Below are 18,839 nucleotides of genomic sequence, written 5' to 3' on the forward strand. Positions count from 1 at the left end.
CGTCACCCCTCCACCGTTCCCGGAAATGCATCCGCGGAGGAGCCGTAGAGGACCCATCAGTGTCTCCTCGGTTAGAGCTCCTCCAGAGAGCCTCCTCGATGCTCGATGCTCGGTCTTCGAAGTGCATTTAGAGAAATGAGATGTCCTTCAAAATGGCGCGCTGAAATTCATTTCCGGGTCACTACCGGAGGACCGAGGAATCGAGGAGTCGAGGAGGGGAAATTTGGGTATTGAGAAACCTCTGAGCTGATGTGAGGAACCAGCATGCTGGGAATTTTTCCTGCCAAACATGTGTTTAACTCAGCCTGTCTATGCAAAGTTCTGCATACTCGAAGTTATCGCTTCCTCTCTCTCTTCATGGGAACTTGCTCTTTCTCCTCTCCTGAAAAGCATACTGAAGTGTGTCAATACGGCCTCTCAGTGTGTGTGTGTGTGTGTGTGTGTGTGTGTGTGTGTGTGTGTGTGTGTGTGTGTGTGTGTGTGTGTGTGTGTGTGTGTGTGTGTGTGTGTGTGTGTGCGTGCGTGCGTGTGCGTGTGCGTGTGTGTGTGTGTGTGCGTGGGTGTGTGGGTGTGTGTGTTTTTGGTTGCACCAGGTGATATGGCCTGGTGCGGAAGGTCACCGCTGTGATGTCACTTCCCCTTCCTTTCCGGATATTCCCAGCATTCTCCTGCCAGCAGCCGGGAACTCTGGGAAATAAGAGCAGGAAGCCTGGCTCCTTCGAGAGAGAGGTGGGGGGGGTTAATATTATTAACTTATTTTTAACATTGAATCTCTTTGTCTACTTTAAATACATGTTATTTTGTTATTTCAATACGTGAACCCTGTTCGTTCTGCTTCTTTAATAGATTCTACTAGTTTGTTACTATTTCCTATTCTCAATACAGGACTAAATACAATAGGAAAACATTGAACACATCCTTAGAAGGAAATCTGATTCTCAGAAATGCTAACTTGAATTGTACAGAACGAATGTTTCACATGACTTATTTCCTATTTGTTAAACAAGTTGCTTTGAAATAGTTGCAATGTTAAGTGACTCATTTTCTATAGAAATACAAACTAAAAACAAACCTTTGAGGATGGAGCTATTGTGAATTCTTGGTGTCTTTTTTGTGTAGGCCTATTTCAGATTTTGTGAAATACATGTCGATCATCTGTAAATAGAGCAATATCGCCCCCTCCTGACTAAAGCCACTCAATGACAAACAAAGTGGAATGTGGCAACGTACATTTCCCAAGTAGGCTACTGTACTCGAGTACAATTTTGAAGTTCTTGTACTTCACTTGAGTATTTTCATTCCTTGTTACTTTATCTTTCTTCTCCACTACTTTTCAGGCAAATATTGTACTTTTAATTATTGTAATTTATACTACATTTATTTGACAGCTGTAGCCTAATCAACTTTGCAGATCCAAATTATTATTACTCAAATATATTTAACTTATCAATTATGGTGTATTTTTAATAAGGCTACCTAGAAGTTAATAAAGTATTTGAGATTAGCGCCAGCTTTATAGCAACACATTTGAATATAAATATATATACACATATGAATGCATCAGCATTTAATCGGATAATATAGTTTATATTTTCGTCTCAAATTAGTCATGTTGCATGGCTTTGCAAGTAAAAAATAGCTAAATGTATGAGACGAGACAGAGTCACGTGGTCAAAGTTGTTTACCACGTGTTCTGAGTCTGCGCGTCACTTCTAGAAAAACGCAGCCGCCGGGGTGAGTTGGGGCAGCGAGTGCTTGTTGTTTTTATAGCTAACGCTGTACTTCAGGAACCAAACTGCCTGCCGCGGTGCTTCATATTACGCCGTCAGCTCAGCTGACTCACCAGAGGGACATTTAGATCAAATACAACTCTGGCAAACAGCTGACAGCAGAGAGCCACACTGTTGGAGCTTCTTCAAAACAGCTAGCATCAGCTAGCGGAGCAAAGCTAGTCTGCTAGTTGCGTAGCAGCAATGGAGTGGCTTGGTAACAGCGCTTTACTTCATGATGAAGAGTCGAGCAGTGACCAAGCTCGAACAGCCAATGGCTTCATCGGTGTTCATCCTCACCAGCAGGTAATAACCTCGCGCTTGAGGTCGGGTCGTTGTTGACGAAATAACTACCTTCTTTGGCATCGCTGAGGTAACCTAACGGTATTAAAAGCATGCTAACTAGCTAAACCTGTTTAGGGATGAGTAAAGTTGGTTCATGCCAACTTTCATTGCCTGAAAACAACACATGTGCTTGAGCATGTTTTTCTACGTGTATTCAGTGCATCAGTTTCTACCTTATATGTCATTTTATTAGCAGCTAGCTAGCATATAGCGTGCAGACAATAACTGTCACCAGGGTCCAGGCTGCATGCCAAAATGAATGCTGACCTCATGTCCACCCAGTTGCTCTAGCTATATATTAAGCTAGCTATACATTCTTACACATCGAAATAGAATGCAGATCTCAGGCTGTCCCGATCCTGTCAGGACATACAAACATACTATCAGCTCCAGAGAGAGATCATGTATATGTGAGATGGGGAGATTAAGAGGCCACATCATCACATGAAGCAGCAGCAGCTCTCCTTCTCAATTTAATCCCACAGGTCCTCGACATTATCAGACATTGACAGCTGTGTGTTCTGCTGTCTGTTGTTGACTAAAATAGGATTTAGATGTTTTGGGAGCCATGATCAAAATGGAAAGTATGTTATTTTTAGCCCTCTCGCCCCACCCTGTACCAAACACAGCATGGTTGTGGTTGAAAGCTCTTGAACCAATGGATTGCATTTCTTTTGGGATTGAGTGTGAGCGAAGAGCCTATCTATGGAAAAAGTGTAATTGGACTATTTAGAAAACTTGGGGGGAAGAGCATCATGAGGATGTTGTTTTACCGCAGGATTATTAAATAAGCAGAACCTATACAAGTAAAAGTGTGTATTCATTTACTTTAGATTTGCACCCTTTCCTCTATTCTTGTCAAAACATTTGAATGTATTTTGTGTGTGCATAATGTTGTAACAGAATAAAGGAACGGCACTGAGGTCATGTGTTTGTTTATTGCAAGCTATATCATTTTTGGATATTCAACAATGTCATCGCATAGTATCCTCATATCATACAGCCCTTCCTTTTGAAGCGCATTAAGATTAGATATGCTATTTAAATAGACTTGACTTGGTTTAGTGGTAGAAAGCACACCTTGTATGTAATAAATGTGTATGTGATGAGGATTAACTGTCAATTTGACTCAACTCTCTGACAGTATATTGCCTTTCTCTTAGTCCTAATATAAGTTTCATCTGTTCTCCTCCCATCAGTCACCGTTGTCGCACCGCTGTGATTGTGCCATGGCGTCGCTGTGTCAGGGCCGCTGTGTGAAAGCCTCCATCGTGTCCAGCTGGAGACTGGCTGAGGCCCAGGATCAGCTCTGCTCCCTTGGCGTCCACAGCTCAGAGTCCCTGGAGCAGGAGCGCGCTCGGACAATGGCCTGCCCCACCGAACTCACGCACACTGAGGAGGAGTGGCGCCGCAAGGAGAGCATGCTGGGAGGTCAGGAGCCCAGCCGCAGTCCTGTGCTCGGAGCTGCCAGTAGTTGGGACGTTTTTGATAAGGTAAACTATCCGTTTTGTGTGTGTTTGTTCCACAATTTTTAAGTGAGCTCTCCTGACGCATAGAGATGACATGGAGTATTTAAAGAGAGCATTTTTATATTGTGTTGATTATTTACATGTTCTTATTTAACTGTATACTTACTGTCTGTAACCATTTTCTTTATAATATCAGAAGTTAGTCATTGTCTTTTCTGTCTTCCAGAGTATTATCAATGTTCAACATCTCCCTAAAGATATGGATCAGGAAAAGTGCAAGACGTTTCTTCAAAAGTTTGACCAAGAGCTCCGGCATTTTGGTAAATGAGACTTCAAATATAAAGTTTATTTCACGAATTGTCTTGCCCTCATACTTGTTGGGACTTTTAGTTGAATAAAATGTGTTGAAGGCAACGTCTGTTATGACTAAACTCAACTAAGTACAAGATGAGGTTTATAATGGTGGATAGATTTTGGAGTGCACATTTGACATGTAGAATTTGGGTTAAGTTATGTTCTTTGACAGCCACAGAGGTGAGGACTTAAAAGTTGGGTCAGCTTTTTGTTTTGATATGTATGTACTATGGCCTTTTTAAAGATTTGCATGTACCTGATTTGTGTTTAACAGTAAACCTTTTTTGTTTCCAGCCAACATGAACCATTTTTATCTTTGTGTCAGGTATGTTGCACAGATGGGATGACAGTCAACGATTCCTTGCAGAGATGCCTCAGATCATCTGTGAGGAGACGGCAAACTACTTAATTCTGTGGTGCATGAGACTACAGCAAGAGGGGGTAATGTACTGAAAACACCCGGTTGTTGTTATTTATAAAAACAAAACCTGTAATATGTGTAGTCAAAGCCTGATCCAGTGAAATACTCCAAACACGTTTTAAACATAGAACCACTGCCTGAGCATGTTCACAGACATCTTGAAAACACAGTTGTGGAGTCATTTTAGATTAGAATGCATCTGGCCATTTTCATTAGTGTAATCAAAGTGTTTCACTTGTCAAAGTAGTACAATAAATCCAGAAATGACATAATACATATGTTTTTGAACATGACATCAAAATGGTGTTTTGTCCTGCAGAAAGAAGCCCTGATGGAGCAGGTGGCGCACCAAGCTGTCGTCATGCGCTTCATCCTGGAGATGGCCTCGACCTCTCAGCAGGATCCAAGAGGCTGCTTCAGACACTTCTTCCACAAAGCCAAAGTAAGACCAAACATGACCTGAGATGAATCCCCTCGATCCCCAAAACTGTCCTCTCCTGAGTTAAAAAGGCATGTAGGCTACTGCCAAAATTGCCCCCTTCATCATAGCTAGAAATTGTAAGAAAATGAAAAAGATTATTATTTACTTTGCTTGAAGTTATTTTACATGTAGCTTTAAAAAAATATATATTTTAAAACTGCATTTGCACTCGCCACATCCTGTGAAAAACATTACATTTTGTGCTCGTCGAGCCAACCAACCAACCATGATTGACCCGGCTGAGAACAACAGTCACGTGACAAAAACTTAGTGAAACTTCAACTGAACTGCCGACTGTTTACAAAGAGGAGAAGAGGAGTTTGTATAAATGTAAACGGTTTAATATGTAAAGCCCCCGTTTGGACTCCAATATGGGTAACGTTTCAGGAAATTTCGTTTGCCTTTTTCCCAATTTTTTTTATTTCGTTATAATGCACAATACATGTTTAAGTTCTCCTTAGCTCCAGCCATGATTGTACTGTCTCCATAGGGGTGCGGAAGTGATATATTACAGTTAAAAAGCAAGGGCATGGTGATTTAAAATGAGATGGGTGCGAAACACTCCGTGACACAAGTTTGCTTAAAGCTATGCATGTTTTCTAATATTGTCGCTTGGTTGTTCCGTAGGAAGGACAAGACGTCTACTTAGAAGTCTTCCATTCAGAGCTCGAGGCCTTCAAACAGAGAGTGAGAGAATCCGCACTCAGGTCCAGATGTGACGCACTCCATAATGTAGAACCACAACAAAGTGACACAAACTGCAGAGTTAAACCCAAAGAAGCCCTGGACTCGTTTCCTATAGTAAGTCCTTTTCCTCTTCACAGGCTGCAGTTCCTCTACTCAGCTGGCAGATGGCGCCACTGAGTTACTGAATGTTAGTGCTCTGATAAATGGAGAACTCATAAAGCTTTAGTTGGATGCTGGATTTTAGAGCATCAGCATTCGTATTCTATTTTTCAGTGGTATAATTCCCACAAAATATGCAAATAACAATTTTCACATACAGTAAATTGTAAAAGTGCACCAGGGAAAAATGCATGGGAAGTCAGAAAACCTGTGATAAAACTCAAGTAAGCACTCCAGCAGCTGCCCAAAGATGGAGTTCATTATGTGTCTCTTTAAAATCCTAACATCTGCCACACAGAAACTTTGATAACGGAGCAGTAGTGCGAAAGGGAATAGTCAATATATTTCTCTTGTGTTGCATCAGTGTGTCACCCTTAAGCAATTATTGTAACTTGTTACAAGAAAGAAAATCAAGTCAAAACTTCCATTCTAACTTATGGGCTAAATAAGCCGTTTTTTTCAGGGGTTGGCTTTGCAAGGCTGTTGAAATAAACAGACGCAGTATAACAATCTAAAAGTTTCTTAAATGGCGATGGAGAGAGCCTTGGGGTGATTAACATCTGTGATAAAGAAAGAAATGATTATATTATATGTATTACTTGGTTATACAAATGAATTGCTGTTTCAATACATAGTAGCCTCACCATCAGTGTTCCATCTAATCATCGTATCAGCAACGTAGGTATCACAGTAAATCCCCACTCAGACGTTATTATTCTCCTACGTCAGTGGTGTATTAGCTCCAATGTGAGCACATAATCACTGGACAGAAGCCTGAGGTATTTTGTTTTAATCTATTTCACTATTCAGAATAAATCATTTCCAAATAGCATATTCCACATGCTGGTTACTTAACCTGTATCTTTGCAGTTTGTAAGCCTTTAGTTGGCGAGACAGAAAGAGGCCTCCTCCCCCTCCGTGGGCCTCACAGCTTGATAGGCTGCCAAAACTTCTTCTCGGGGAAAAAAAGAAAACACTTCCTCCCCCCCCCTTCTCCCACACAGGGAAGATGGCTACTCAGGAATGTGATCGAGCCTGTTGAAAGTGAAGCTCCTGGTCCCGTTGCTTCTCTGTGCTTCGGTTGTTTGAACTTGTAATCAGTCTCTGAGTGGTGGTTTGCAGAGAATAAGTACACGAGAAGCTGCTCTCTTTAAAGAAAAGCACATGTTTGTGTGTTTTAGTTCATGGTTAAAATCTCTACTGAACATTTGTGAATTCATGATCATCTCAGCTTAAACTCAGATTAGGGCATGAAATGCTAAAGAGGCAGAGTGCGGTTACACAACCATTATAATCCTCTAACTAGGCGACAGGGATCTCTCCACCCGTCTTTCTCCAGCCACATTCAGACTGATTTTATACATGAGGGTAAAGTTACACTGTGGAGCTTTACTTATGTATAACCTGCCTTCTCCTGAGCTTCCTGTATTGATAGAGTAACAACTAAAGTAACCTGTGAATGTTTTTTGATATGAAATGGACTCTCTCCCCCTCCTCTAGGTGTCCGAGTATCCCAAGAAGCGTTACATAGAGGACGGACTGTGGACAAGCACAGGGAGGTGGACAAAGGACGACGGTGCAGAAACGGACGATATGCGCATGATGGAGACCTCCTAGGCTCCTGCTTCTCCTTCATCTCCACCGCCTCCCCATTTAGGAGTTTTAAAGTCCTCTATACCCAGCAGAGCAGAGCAGGAATAAAAGGAGACTTGATCGGTCTTTCAAACTGCAGGAAACAATGTTTTGCCGATAAGAAACATTCCTCTGTGTTGCCCATACTGTGGAATCCCTGCAGTGTCTCATGACGGCTAAAAGCACGCGTAGCAACATAATCCTGGTGGTGCAGATGGATTTCTGATATCCTTTTAAGCTGGTTGCATTTTTGATTTCTCCTGGAGAAAAAGGGAAACCTTACATGGTAGGAAAAAAACAACGACAATTGATCATTTAAACCAGGCAATACAAATAATACTAAACCACTTATTTGGGCAGTTAGGAACCAAATCCCTGAAGTAGGACTCAGGTTAGTGGACTTGAAAGGAATATTGTAAACGCTGCTTAAATGAATCGTGGACAGCATGACTGACAGATGCTGGCTTTTTCTGAAGATTTTCATTTAATAGAAACAACTGATCATGTAGCACCATACTGTAGCTACTGTAAAACACACACAAGGCAGTTGTCAAACAGTCTGGATCATGAGAAAGTTCACCTGTGGTGTTTCGCCTGGAACGGAAAACAAATATCCTTCCCGGCAAATGTTCACGTTTTCTCAATCTAATGTCAGTCGGCGTAACTTTTTATATTCGGTAAAAAAAACCTGCTTGTGTTTGAATGGCGTGATGTTTGAATCGGTAACAAAAACAGAGCACAAGCGCTCCAGTTGGGCTAACCTGGGTTTGTGTTTTCTCCAGCAACTTGTTTGCCTATAAGGAAATGACGGTATAGGAGTAAATGGTTTGTTCAACAGGTCTAGATTCATCTTACAGTGTTTGGACTCACGACTGACTTGCATGTATTAAGCAGCACAAAGGTCTCTGGCTCTTTAACAGGAGAGGATGAATAATGCAATCTGTTTGGAAGGATAGGCACTTAGCTGCAGAGTTGGGAGGAATTAAGATTGTTGGTGCAACATTTACTTTGCTTTTGTCAATCATTAGTTTGTCGACAGCTGCCTCTTTGGATTTAAGTGAATCAAGAGTTCAATGATGGTAATCTTTGACCGCTTTGCTGAGTGGCTGACAGTCAGGAATGATAACTTCTCTAAAGATTACACTCGAGGTGGTTTTAATGTTTAAGTTCTTCGGAAAAAATAAGTAGTTATTTTGTTCTTCTTCCTCGTCTTGGTAATCAGACCTCCTTGACTACATCTTCCATTCACATGCAATTTACTCAACGCACGTAATGGCTACAAAGTCCATTGAATCTCAAGTCCACATACAGCAACAGATGTTGATAATCATTGTTTACGTGGCTGACTTTGCTCTTATTGTCCTCTTCTGTGACATCATAATCCACTCTTTACAGCAATAGTCAGTTGCTTATTTATTGAAGCAGCTTCACATAATGAAGCGATGAATAATGAGCTATAGACAATAGTGCATTTTCCAACTCGGCATTTATTACTCGACAAAGCACGCCGGTTTTGATGCAAAGAGGGCGAAAGTCAGGCAAAATCTTATAAGGAAGTTTGAGGCAATCTTGGTCTCTAGTGTTAACAGCAAAACAAATCGTCTACTATCACTACTTTTGTTTAGTTTATACATGTATTTGACGGTTTTAAAATCATAGCCTCAAATTTGACACAGGCAATGGTTTAGCTTACATTTTCTCTACCAGCTTCCCTCAACATCTGGAACATCTGTCAGTCTCCTTTTATACCAATGCTCTGCAGACTGGACTCAGAGGTGTGTTAAAGTTTTCTTGGAAGTACAACTAAGGAGCTGAAAGCACATGTGTGTGTGTGTGTGGGGGGGGGGCGGTCTTTTTAAGAGCCTTGTGCTGTAAGCAGAAAGGAAGTCTGTCTGAATGTGTCCTGCACTTTATATCTGTTTGCCGTAAAAAAAAAAAAAAAGAGTTTGAGGTGGAGTGTGAATAATATTCTTCCTCATACCGTTTGGTTTTGTTGTGTTCCCAGTCATCCTATCTCTTTCTTTCATTTGTATCTTACAAGCAGGCTTCAGGTGAGCTTGATTTGTTTGACCTTTTGGAAGACTTTAAGAGACCTTTTGCCAGATTTATCAGGCTTCCAATAAACTGTCCCCTTCATAATCATTATTTAAGACAGTCAAAACTAGTGTGAAAATATGCTGACCGACACAATCAGTGACATTTTAGCTGCAGACTGTTGAGTTCAAGGTACCGTAGGATACATTAAAGTACAATTCACGTTATTATGACTTGAAGCTTCTGTGTGATGCAATGTTGCTTCTGCAGTGCGCCTGTCATTTCATTCTTCATTGTTTCACAGATCTGCACAGTGCACATATAAGAAGTATCAAATACTGTAAACATAAACGGAGGTATTGTAAGCAGTGGAACTAAAACGATGTGTTGCTGTGATCCTAAATGTGTTTTTGTTTTCTTCCTTTTTTTTAGTCACATATCAACTATGCAATATAATTGTATGGCTTAAGCTGTTCTTCTGAACCTGCGGCTACTATCTACGGTGTTTCAACATCCTCAATGATTTAAAGATTATCACAGAATTTGTGAGACTGACAGTATAAGAATGTCTGTCACTAAGCTATAATCGGTAGGACATCTAGTTATACACTTCTCAAGGCTACTGTAAGAATTGGTTTCTCTTGCTGCTGTTAACTCAAATATAAAACAAAGTGCTAAATGTTTGTATTTTGTTGTTGACTGCTACAGTTCTTTGTTAAATCTGATACATTTATTAGATGTTTGTTGAGAGAACTAAGTAGTGAACATTTGATCAATTGTGGACTTCTGTAGCTAGCACTTCATCTGTGCTTGGAGCCGATACTAGCATAAGGCACCCAGAGCCATGTGAAAGTATGTGTTCAGTTGCATTCTGGATAATGTAGGCACCAATAAAAAAATAAAAAACCTCTGTTGTGTGTCAAATTTCATACATGAGTCAGACAGTGTTGGAAAGCAGCTGAAGAAGGCTACTTTAACTGTCAGATCATTCTAATAATTATATCAATGACTGCAGAGGTTATTCAGTACTGGTTTACAATAACACACTACATTCAGTAAACCAGCGTCCGGTTTATTGTGATTCTTAATGCAACTCATAACACAGTTGTCTACGAAGAGGATGTGCTTTTTAGCATTGTATTCAAGTGTTAAAGAAATACACAGTAGAATTCAGGACACATTCACTGCATAAATGAGGCTACAGTACATTTGCAGGGCACATTAGCATTTATGTGGCTTTTAACATGACATTTGTAACACAGAACTGATGTTATTTCAATGAAGTTGTCAAGACACATTAAATGGAAAATATCAGTATACATTTATAGAATTGGTTGTCATGAGGAATGTCTGGTTAACATGGAATCAATGGGGTGTATTTAAGACTAAAGGTGGTCAAAAGAAGCTGCCACATGATTGTTTTTAATTAAAATAATTAAATATTCCAAATAATAAGTTTGGTTTATTCTAGGGCTGCTCGATTATGGCAAAAATCATAATCTCGATTATTTGGGTCAATAATTGATGTCACGATTATTAAAAACGATTATCCATTTACTTTGAAAACATCAATTTATTGGAGAAATAAAAATGTGAACAGTTGATTACCCTGAACTTTAAGTATAATTCAACTGAGAAACCAATAAAAATAAAAAGTAATTTGAAAAAAAAATTACGTTGTTTTCGTAATCGTTTCAAGCCATAATCGTAATCGCGATTCAAATACGATTAATTGAGCAGCCCTAGTTTATACATTATTACAAGCAGGCACTTAAATGCTAAAGTGAATTGACAGTCATTTGTTAAACATGGCACAGTTCCCTTTAGTATTTTCCCACTGCATAAAACACATCCCCAAGGCAGTTATGCCAGGGCAAAAAGCCCATACATATTACTTTCAAAGGATTCAAAAAAATGAAATGTCTCTAAAAATATCTTGTGTGTGCCCATTATTTTCACCAACAAAGAAAATTATTAATGATTGCATTTAGAAACACTAAAACTTCTTATTTAGGAACAATGATTTTCTAATATCTGTTTCATTAAAGTCTCCTGGCTTTATAAAGGCACATTTCTATAAAAAGAGACAATACCATTTTCGAAGTAGGCTACTTTATGTACACATGTTAAGAGTTCTTTTAAGTCAATAGCATTGTTGAAACAGTGCAAAAGTACATCTGTTGTCTCACTAACACTTCCTGACATACTCTATGAGCTCTTCACTTTGAACATTCAGAATATATTATTGCACAGATAGCTCTTGTTTTACAGAAAGAGGCACCTGATTGGACGATGTGAGTACAGTGGTTTCTGCTGGTAAACTTTACCCCTTCTTGTGCTTTCCTGATCAGGCTTTCTTCTATGCGACTTTCTGTTTGACGGAGAAGAGTTTTTTGTGGAGGAAAGCCTCGACGTGCGGCCAGATCATGTTGGTTTCTGTCCCAGTGAAGGTCTCTAGCACACCGTTACTCCTGGGGGGGTTTGGAAAAAACACAGAAAATACAGCCTTAATGTTATATTTTCCTCCTTTTAAGTAAATCTATCCTCTTGTATCCCCAGCCATCTTTTCTGTTCTTCCTTGAGGAAAGGATGAACAGACTCTGAAACATTGTGGTCAAAATAAGTGGGACACAAGCTAAGCACTATGTGAGGTTTGAGGGAACTGAGAAACATGTTTTCCTGCCTAATTAGTCCAGAAATAGAAATCATGATGCGCATACAAACAAGGTCCACAGCCTAATTTCTCTAGTGTTTGTACTTTTGCCTGAGCTTTCCTAATTATTTGGGGAAATATTTGTGAATTTGAATAACAAAAGCACTTAGTTAGACACAAAGCCTGTCCCCTTGGAATGTGGTTCTTAAGCGGTTGTTAGGCATGCCTCCAGCACTGAGGAAGGTGCAGAAAGAGGCCTAAGGTCAAAGTTCATCAACGTTTGGGTGTATCCCTTTATATATGGAGTATATGGTCTATGGGTGTAGCTTTGTAATGCATTATTGGGGCTAACACTTGGTGTGAGGTTAACGCTGTAATGCAGTCAAACACGTGCCTGTGTTTCTTCTTTAGGTTCTTTGTGTATGGCTGCAGGGTAAGTTGTTAGTATATGCAAAGTCTGAATGTATTTAATTTGAGACATATGAAACAGGGTGGCGGTGATTTATGAGTACTACCTGTAGTACTCTAAGACGGGCTCTGTCTGGTTTTCATAGGCCTTCAGTCTCAGTGTGACCGTATCAGGTGTGTCATCGTCCCTCTGGACCAGAGGCTCCCCTGTCTCATCATCCAAACCCTGAACAAAACACAAACACAGGTTGTTGCTGACTTAAATGGTGGGAAACCGGTGAGACAGGTAGAATATTGTAGCGTCCATTTGCTGCAGGATACAGACACAGCAAAGGGACTAGAATGTAAACACTTCTTAAGAAACACAGATGTTGGCTTTTAAACCAGCTGACCTAGAAAAGAGACCAGGCTGAAAATAGGAAAAGCTGAATAACGTGAAAAGGCATTTGATGTCTAAGCTATGTGTTGCCACTGTTAGCATGTAGAGTTTAAACATTAGCCAGAATAGCAGAAACAGTTAGGGGATGTATGCCAGCATTTTGTCCTTTATAACCACATTTTGTCCGGAACCACAGGTCTGTTTCAGCAGGAAAAGCACAGGTGCTGCTAAAATTAACAATGACTCATGATAGTTAGCTTGCATGCACAATACCAGGACCCTGATACTGGAGCAGATAAATGGATCGTAATTAATTTGATTATTTATGATGTGTTAAAGGTTGTGAAAGGGGTTTAAATCTTCCTTGGCATGAAAGATTCCACTTACCATGAAATAAACTAGAATGTCTGACATTAACAGGCTAGCAAACTGATTTTCAGTAGTTAACGTTTGCCATTTTTATCTGCCAGCTTAGATTAGCACGCTCACATTTCCTCACTAAACACAAAGTACAGTGAGACTGATTGTAATGTCATTAGGTTTTGAGGTATAACTTGTTGCATGAATGAGTGAGCCGGAAATGAGTTAGCATTTATGTTAACTAACAGATTTTGCGACTCCGATAGTTAACCAGCACAACAAAAACGTATCTGCACAGTAGCAGCTGTATTGAACTGCCTTTTTAAGAAAGACTAGAATGAAAAGTCAAGGTCTATGTGTTGAATTGTTTTTGAAATTATCTCAAGGCAGTGTGAAAGAAACGCACAAAATAAACGGTCAAAGTTTTGGTCTGAGACATACCCCCTTGAGTGTTTCAGCAGATGTTGTTTTGCAAAAACAGTTCCAGGAATATGACAGTGCCTTTAGTTTACCAAGAGAGCTTGCACATTCTCTAAAGAGCACTTCTGGGTTGTGAGGGAACAGCAGGGAATGCACTGACCCAAAAAATCTGCATGAAATTAATGATTCACATTTGCAACACCTAAATTATGCCTCAAATAATTTAAGCTGTTTAAGGGCAGGGGCTTAAAGAACTAAAGAAAGACAAAACAATTGGCATTGACTTTGTAGGTTAAGTGTCACCTTGTCTGTTTCTGATATAGTGTTTTCTCTCAAAACAGGGCTTTGAAGAAAAACCAAAGCCAATGATTAACTGTAGCTGTCTTTCTCCTCCAGACTGCAGGACATTTTGCAGGAAGGTGCTAAAAATCAGAGCCACAGAGAGAACATGTGACCGCCAGCAGTCACACATAAACAGGTGCCCAAACCCAACTTTGTTCATTTGATCCGTGCATATATGGAAACATACTGACAAGACCTGAAAACGGGATATGTGAGAGGTGAGAGAGAATGTATTTACAGGGACTTTAGGCGGGTTGAAATTCACGTTGTAGACTCTGCCGGTGGGAAGGTGAGTCCAGCGTGAAGTGAGCCTCTGTTTGATGGTTTGGAAAGGTACATTGAGGTTGATGACTGTGTCCACACTGTGTGCGTCATCCAGAGCTTCGGCCTGGGGTACTGTACGAGGGAAACCTGGTCAAGACGCAGACAGACAAAAGTTGAGTGAGGTAAGGATAAGATAAATTGGTACCACTTTACAATAAGACTACCCTTATAAAGGGTTTACAAATAGTTTGTAATTCATTTATGTAGTAGGTTGTGAACACTTTATAAATCATTAATAAGCTTTTATAAGACATGAGATAAACAGGGCAACTGGGATCGGTTGCTTGCCAAATAGTGAGCCCTTATTATTATAAATGGTAGTAACTCATTAATAAATGGGAATGTGTTTTACACTTTACAACAAGGCTCCCTTTTGGCAGTTATAAATGTTAGTAACTCGTAAATAAATGTTCATAAGAGATGCCAAGAAACATCAAGATGGATGGGGGGAGGATCAACTCAGTGAACAACAGATACCAAGGATGCTGGCCGATGAAGAAGACAAAGTAAGCTAGGTAGCCAATATAAGGCTTAGCAGTACAGATACATTTGGGCTCACTATTTGGCAAGATGACTAAGCCTTATATTGGCTACCTATCTTACTTTGTCTTCTTCATCAGCCAGCATTGTTGGTATATGTTGCTCACTGAGTTGATTCTCGCTAAGTAGCCAATATAAGGCTTAGTCATCTTGCCAAATAGTGAGCCTGTGTTGATGTATGAAAACTATGTTAGAACTGGTTTATAAATGGTTCTTAATGATTAATAAAGTGTTTACAACCTAATTAATAACCTAATTATAGACCCTTTATGAATCCTTTATAAGGGTAGTCTTATTGTAAAGTGGTACCGATAAATTATACCAACATTTGATTTTAACAGTAAAGGACAAAAAAGTCAAAGAAAATCTATGATATGAATTTAACTTTGCTTTTATTATCCCACAATTCTATAACAAACAATGCTGACAATATGATATTACTAGAAATCGATTCCCAGCAGAAATAATGCTCGTACCATCGAGCAGCCAGCTGCTATGGTCCATCACTCTCAGGTCACGCAGGATGAGACGGGACATGACGTCATCAGGTACCAGCTGACCTTGATCAATACAGCACTTCATCAACAGACCCAGCTCTGACATACAAACAGAACAACAGAGAGAGGATGCTGTTCATTACATAACTCAGTCTTTTTCACAACAGCATTTTTTTATCTTGACTTTTCAAATGCTGCTCAAACCACAGAACAATTATCTGTAGCCTACCTATTTGTCTAGCATCTATTGCTATTAAATTACTCCAGCAAAATAACAATATTGTGACTTAGCTGCTTCAACCCTTGATTATAATGGACTTAAGAGACATTCTATGTCTCTTAAGTTATTAAAAAAGTACCAACATTTATGAAAACATGAGGTCTTCCTGAATTACAAAGAAATGCATTCACAACACACCTATCTTGTATCCATGTGATGTATCAGTGCAGTTCATAGTTGTTATGGTGTGTGTTGCAAACATACAACCAAGCTGAACAAGCAAAAATATGTCTGGGTAAAGTTACTTAATGGAACATTTGACAGGAGAATCTGGGTTCAGGGGCATGACAGTTTCTTTTTTTCCCTTTCACTTCCACTTGAGTTGATATGAGTCCAGCTGAAAAAAAAGGAACTTCCTGACAAGTCTTGAAGAAATGAGCTGAATGTGCTCACATACTGCTCTGGTGTGACCTAGTGTGTAGCCATAAAGCTAAATGGTAAAAAAAAAAAAAAAAAACTTTCAAACACATACAGCAATATCTAAAGTATTAAACAGATATACATTATTTAGGTGCTGAAGGATGAATTTAAAGTGGCACACTATATGTTTTGGGCATGCAAGCTGAACCCAAAACATGGTGTTACCATAGCAAATGCTACGTGCATGATTAGCAGTCTAGCAAGGAACATAGTCAAATATAAGTGACAACCAAAAGAAGGATTTTGTGAGGCAAACGCATTGGTCTCTGTAAACCATATTGTTTGCAATTCTCACACCAAAATCAGCCATTTCATATGTTCAGTCTGACAAAAGTGAGTGTTTAGGAAGTTGAAGGTCACTAGTTAAGATCCAAGAACTGTTTGGGAGAGATTTAAACTGGGAAAGTCAATGAGAAGAACTGTTTGAATGCCAGCTGCTGCAGTGAAGCGGCAAAGATGCTAACAACAAAAGGGATTTAGTTCAACTGAGGAGCTTTACAATGCCTGCTTTACCGTGAAACAACATGCAAAGATGTATGTTAATGTTTGCCCTTACATTGCTGCAGGTTCATATGCCGTATAACAAAGCTCTTTGTCTGTACTGCTCGTCTAAAGGGACAAAGGTGCAGCCTTATCTTTACACCCTCTTTATCTGAATCCACAGTTTTCAAGCCCTCAAAAAGATAGGACATCTAACTGGTGTAGGAGTGGCTCCTTTATCACAGCAGACCAGAAACAACCCAAAGTGAGGGAATGTCTCGCTTCATGTCATGGTCTAGATTGTGTTTAATATGTATACGTTTTGGGCATGAAATACATTGTGTAGGTGGTTTCAAAGAGTGAATTCTCAAGAAAACAAGGTTATAAAAACAGATATAATCGTGTGTCTTTTTGTGTAACAAGTATCATTACACCTCAAATAATCTAAAGATGCAGTCTCATGACTTCTTGTTTTAATTTATATATTTTAAATTATTTCTAGAGAACTTTTTAAAATCCACAAAGTGCTTCATGCAGCATAGACAGACAAGTCATACATCAAAGTGTAAATATACGAACAAATGTGGTTTATAAAATCCAGAAACCTTATGTGTCTAGAAACCATTCTGATAGAAATAAAGGACAGATATACTGCCTTGGTGTATGTTTGAGTTAGGTCATCGCTATCTTACCGCTTTTGTTGCTGATGTTGGATCTCAAAATGTCCCCACTGGAAATGTGGCTTAACCCAAAAGTTTTGGTAATGAGTGCAGACACGGTTCCTTTCCCCGACCCCGGAGGTCCCATAATAACAGCACGAAAAATCCTTTGGAGAACCATCTCTGCACGATATACTGAGTTTTTAGCAACAGTGTTGTCGTATCCTTGCCATGAGAAGAAAAACACTCTCTGGATGCACAGCAGGTATAACCTACTTTCGTGCGCAACAGGGAGTGGGCGAGTCTTTTGCACCCACTGGACCTTGACTTGTATGTCCCCTCAGAAACACACATGCAGGAGGAGGAAGAAGATGAGGAAGAAGAGGAGCCCAGCTCAGTGGCAACGGGGGCAGATGAGGATCCTCTCCCCTGACGATTCGACGCACAACGAGCCAAATAAGCTTCTGTCTTCGGATAGTTGGCACATTTCCTCGTCCGTGTCACTGCTTGCGGTTCACCGGAGATGATTTTTCCCTGTATAACACGGTTATGTAATTATCTACAAAGGGGGATAAAGCTTTTTGGCTAGGTTGCGGTGATTAATCCCTTCCGATCCTCGATACCCTCAGCGTACAGACATGCAGATGGCAGGCAGGCACTTTCAAAACCGTTTGCAGGCATTAACGATGTAACATTCTAATACCTCGCTGAAATGAATGATCTGAATAACATCATCAGAGTTAAGGAACCATGTGGGGTACATGTAAACATTGTGTTAGTCTATGTATTAAAATCAAGTTGCAATTCACTGTTGCTTCCTTAGATGCCAACAGGTGCCCTATACTAAATAGAGATAAAAGAGACAATCCTTACAAATAGTGTTGGTGATCCATTTCGTTTACATGTTGATCACATGTTGTGCCCTTAAGCGAAAAAAAATGCTATCAAGCCCCTCCTACGGTGTTTTCAAAGAAAGGTTATGGCACTGTCTGGTGGTCAAACTCGGCGATGCAGCACCCACACAAGTCTTATTTCAGAGAGGCAATTAATCACCTTCTAGAATAGCTGTTATGCTGAGGTCACTCACTCACTCACTCTCACACAAAAGCATGCAAAAGGGAATAGTTTTGAGTATGCCTTTTTAGAAAGTATTGCAACAGAGTTTATGAAAACTTAGAAAACATTTTGCAGAATCAAATATTGTTTAATCACATTAGAGAAACCCTAGCCATGGATAGAAATGTAAGGTCAAATGCAGAGGGGATGTTGGTTATTAGAATGGATGATGTTCTTCCATTAATTAAATCCTTTTTTGAAAGGACGACAGTGGAGCAGCAAGAATTCTGAATGAAGCCTCAAATGAAAACACAATTCTACCCCAAATCTAAAGTTGAAAGCATAGATAAACACCACCATCTTTATTATTTTCGTTTTGCATAGCATGATGCCATAGCATAATGACAATCAGAAGGTTTGGACCATAGGTTTGGTTTGGACCCATGCTACACCATTCTGGATCAACTGGAGAATTTTAAGATAGGCTAATTAGATTTGAAAATAAATAATTACAATAATCCAGGTTTAAAAAAATAAAATGTGTGGACTAGATTTTCTCCATCAACAAATAAGTAATGTAATACATTTAATAATGTCTTATTTTGAATTGTATTCATTCAATAAAGCCATGGTCTGACTGTAACCACCTGTAAATTCCTCTTTTGACCCT

General features: G+C 39.6%; 2 protein-coding genes across 4 annotated transcripts; one reads left to right on the forward strand and one right to left on the reverse strand.

Moving 5' to 3' along the window:
* The first annotated feature begins 579 nt into the window (after nucleotides 1-579).
* Nucleotides 580-7,618, forward strand: cdc37l1 (cell division cycle 37-like 1). 3 transcript variants are annotated; one of them, XM_079656710.1, is made up of 7 exons: nucleotides 580-729; nucleotides 3,314-3,607; nucleotides 3,810-3,903; nucleotides 4,263-4,378; nucleotides 4,678-4,800; nucleotides 5,467-5,640; nucleotides 7,186-7,618. In XM_079656710.1, exons 1-7 carry the CDS (start codon nucleotides 628-630, stop codon nucleotides 7,300-7,302), a joined length of 1,020 nt encoding a protein of 339 aa, XP_079512836.1. In that variant the 5' UTR covers nucleotides 580-627; the 3' UTR covers nucleotides 7,303-7,618. The 3 variants fall into 3 exon arrangements, with proteins under 3 accessions (XP_079512836.1, XP_079512835.1, XP_079512837.1); XM_079656709.1 differs by lacking the exon at nucleotides 580-729 and adding an exon at nucleotides 1,697-2,075; XM_079656711.1 differs by lacking the exon at nucleotides 580-729 and adding an exon at nucleotides 1,708-1,734.
* Nucleotides 7,619-10,402: 2,784 nt separating this feature from the next.
* Nucleotides 10,403-17,997, reverse strand: ak3 (adenylate kinase 3). Its single transcript, XM_079656713.1, has 5 exons — nucleotides 17,147-17,997; nucleotides 15,254-15,373; nucleotides 14,152-14,324; nucleotides 12,520-12,638; nucleotides 10,403-11,822 (listed from the first exon to the last, which is right to left on the reverse strand). The coding sequence occupies exons 1-5, from the start codon at nucleotides 17,292-17,294 to the stop codon at nucleotides 11,711-11,713; spliced, it is 672 nt and encodes a 223-aa protein (XP_079512839.1). The 5' UTR covers nucleotides 17,295-17,997; the 3' UTR covers nucleotides 10,403-11,710.
* Between the last annotated feature and the right edge of the window lie 842 nt (nucleotides 17,998-18,839).

This window comes from Notothenia rossii, assembly GCF_949606895.1.
Source record: "Notothenia rossii genome assembly, chromosome: 11".
NCBI lineage: Eukaryota > Metazoa > Chordata > Actinopteri > Perciformes > Nototheniidae > Notothenia > Notothenia rossii.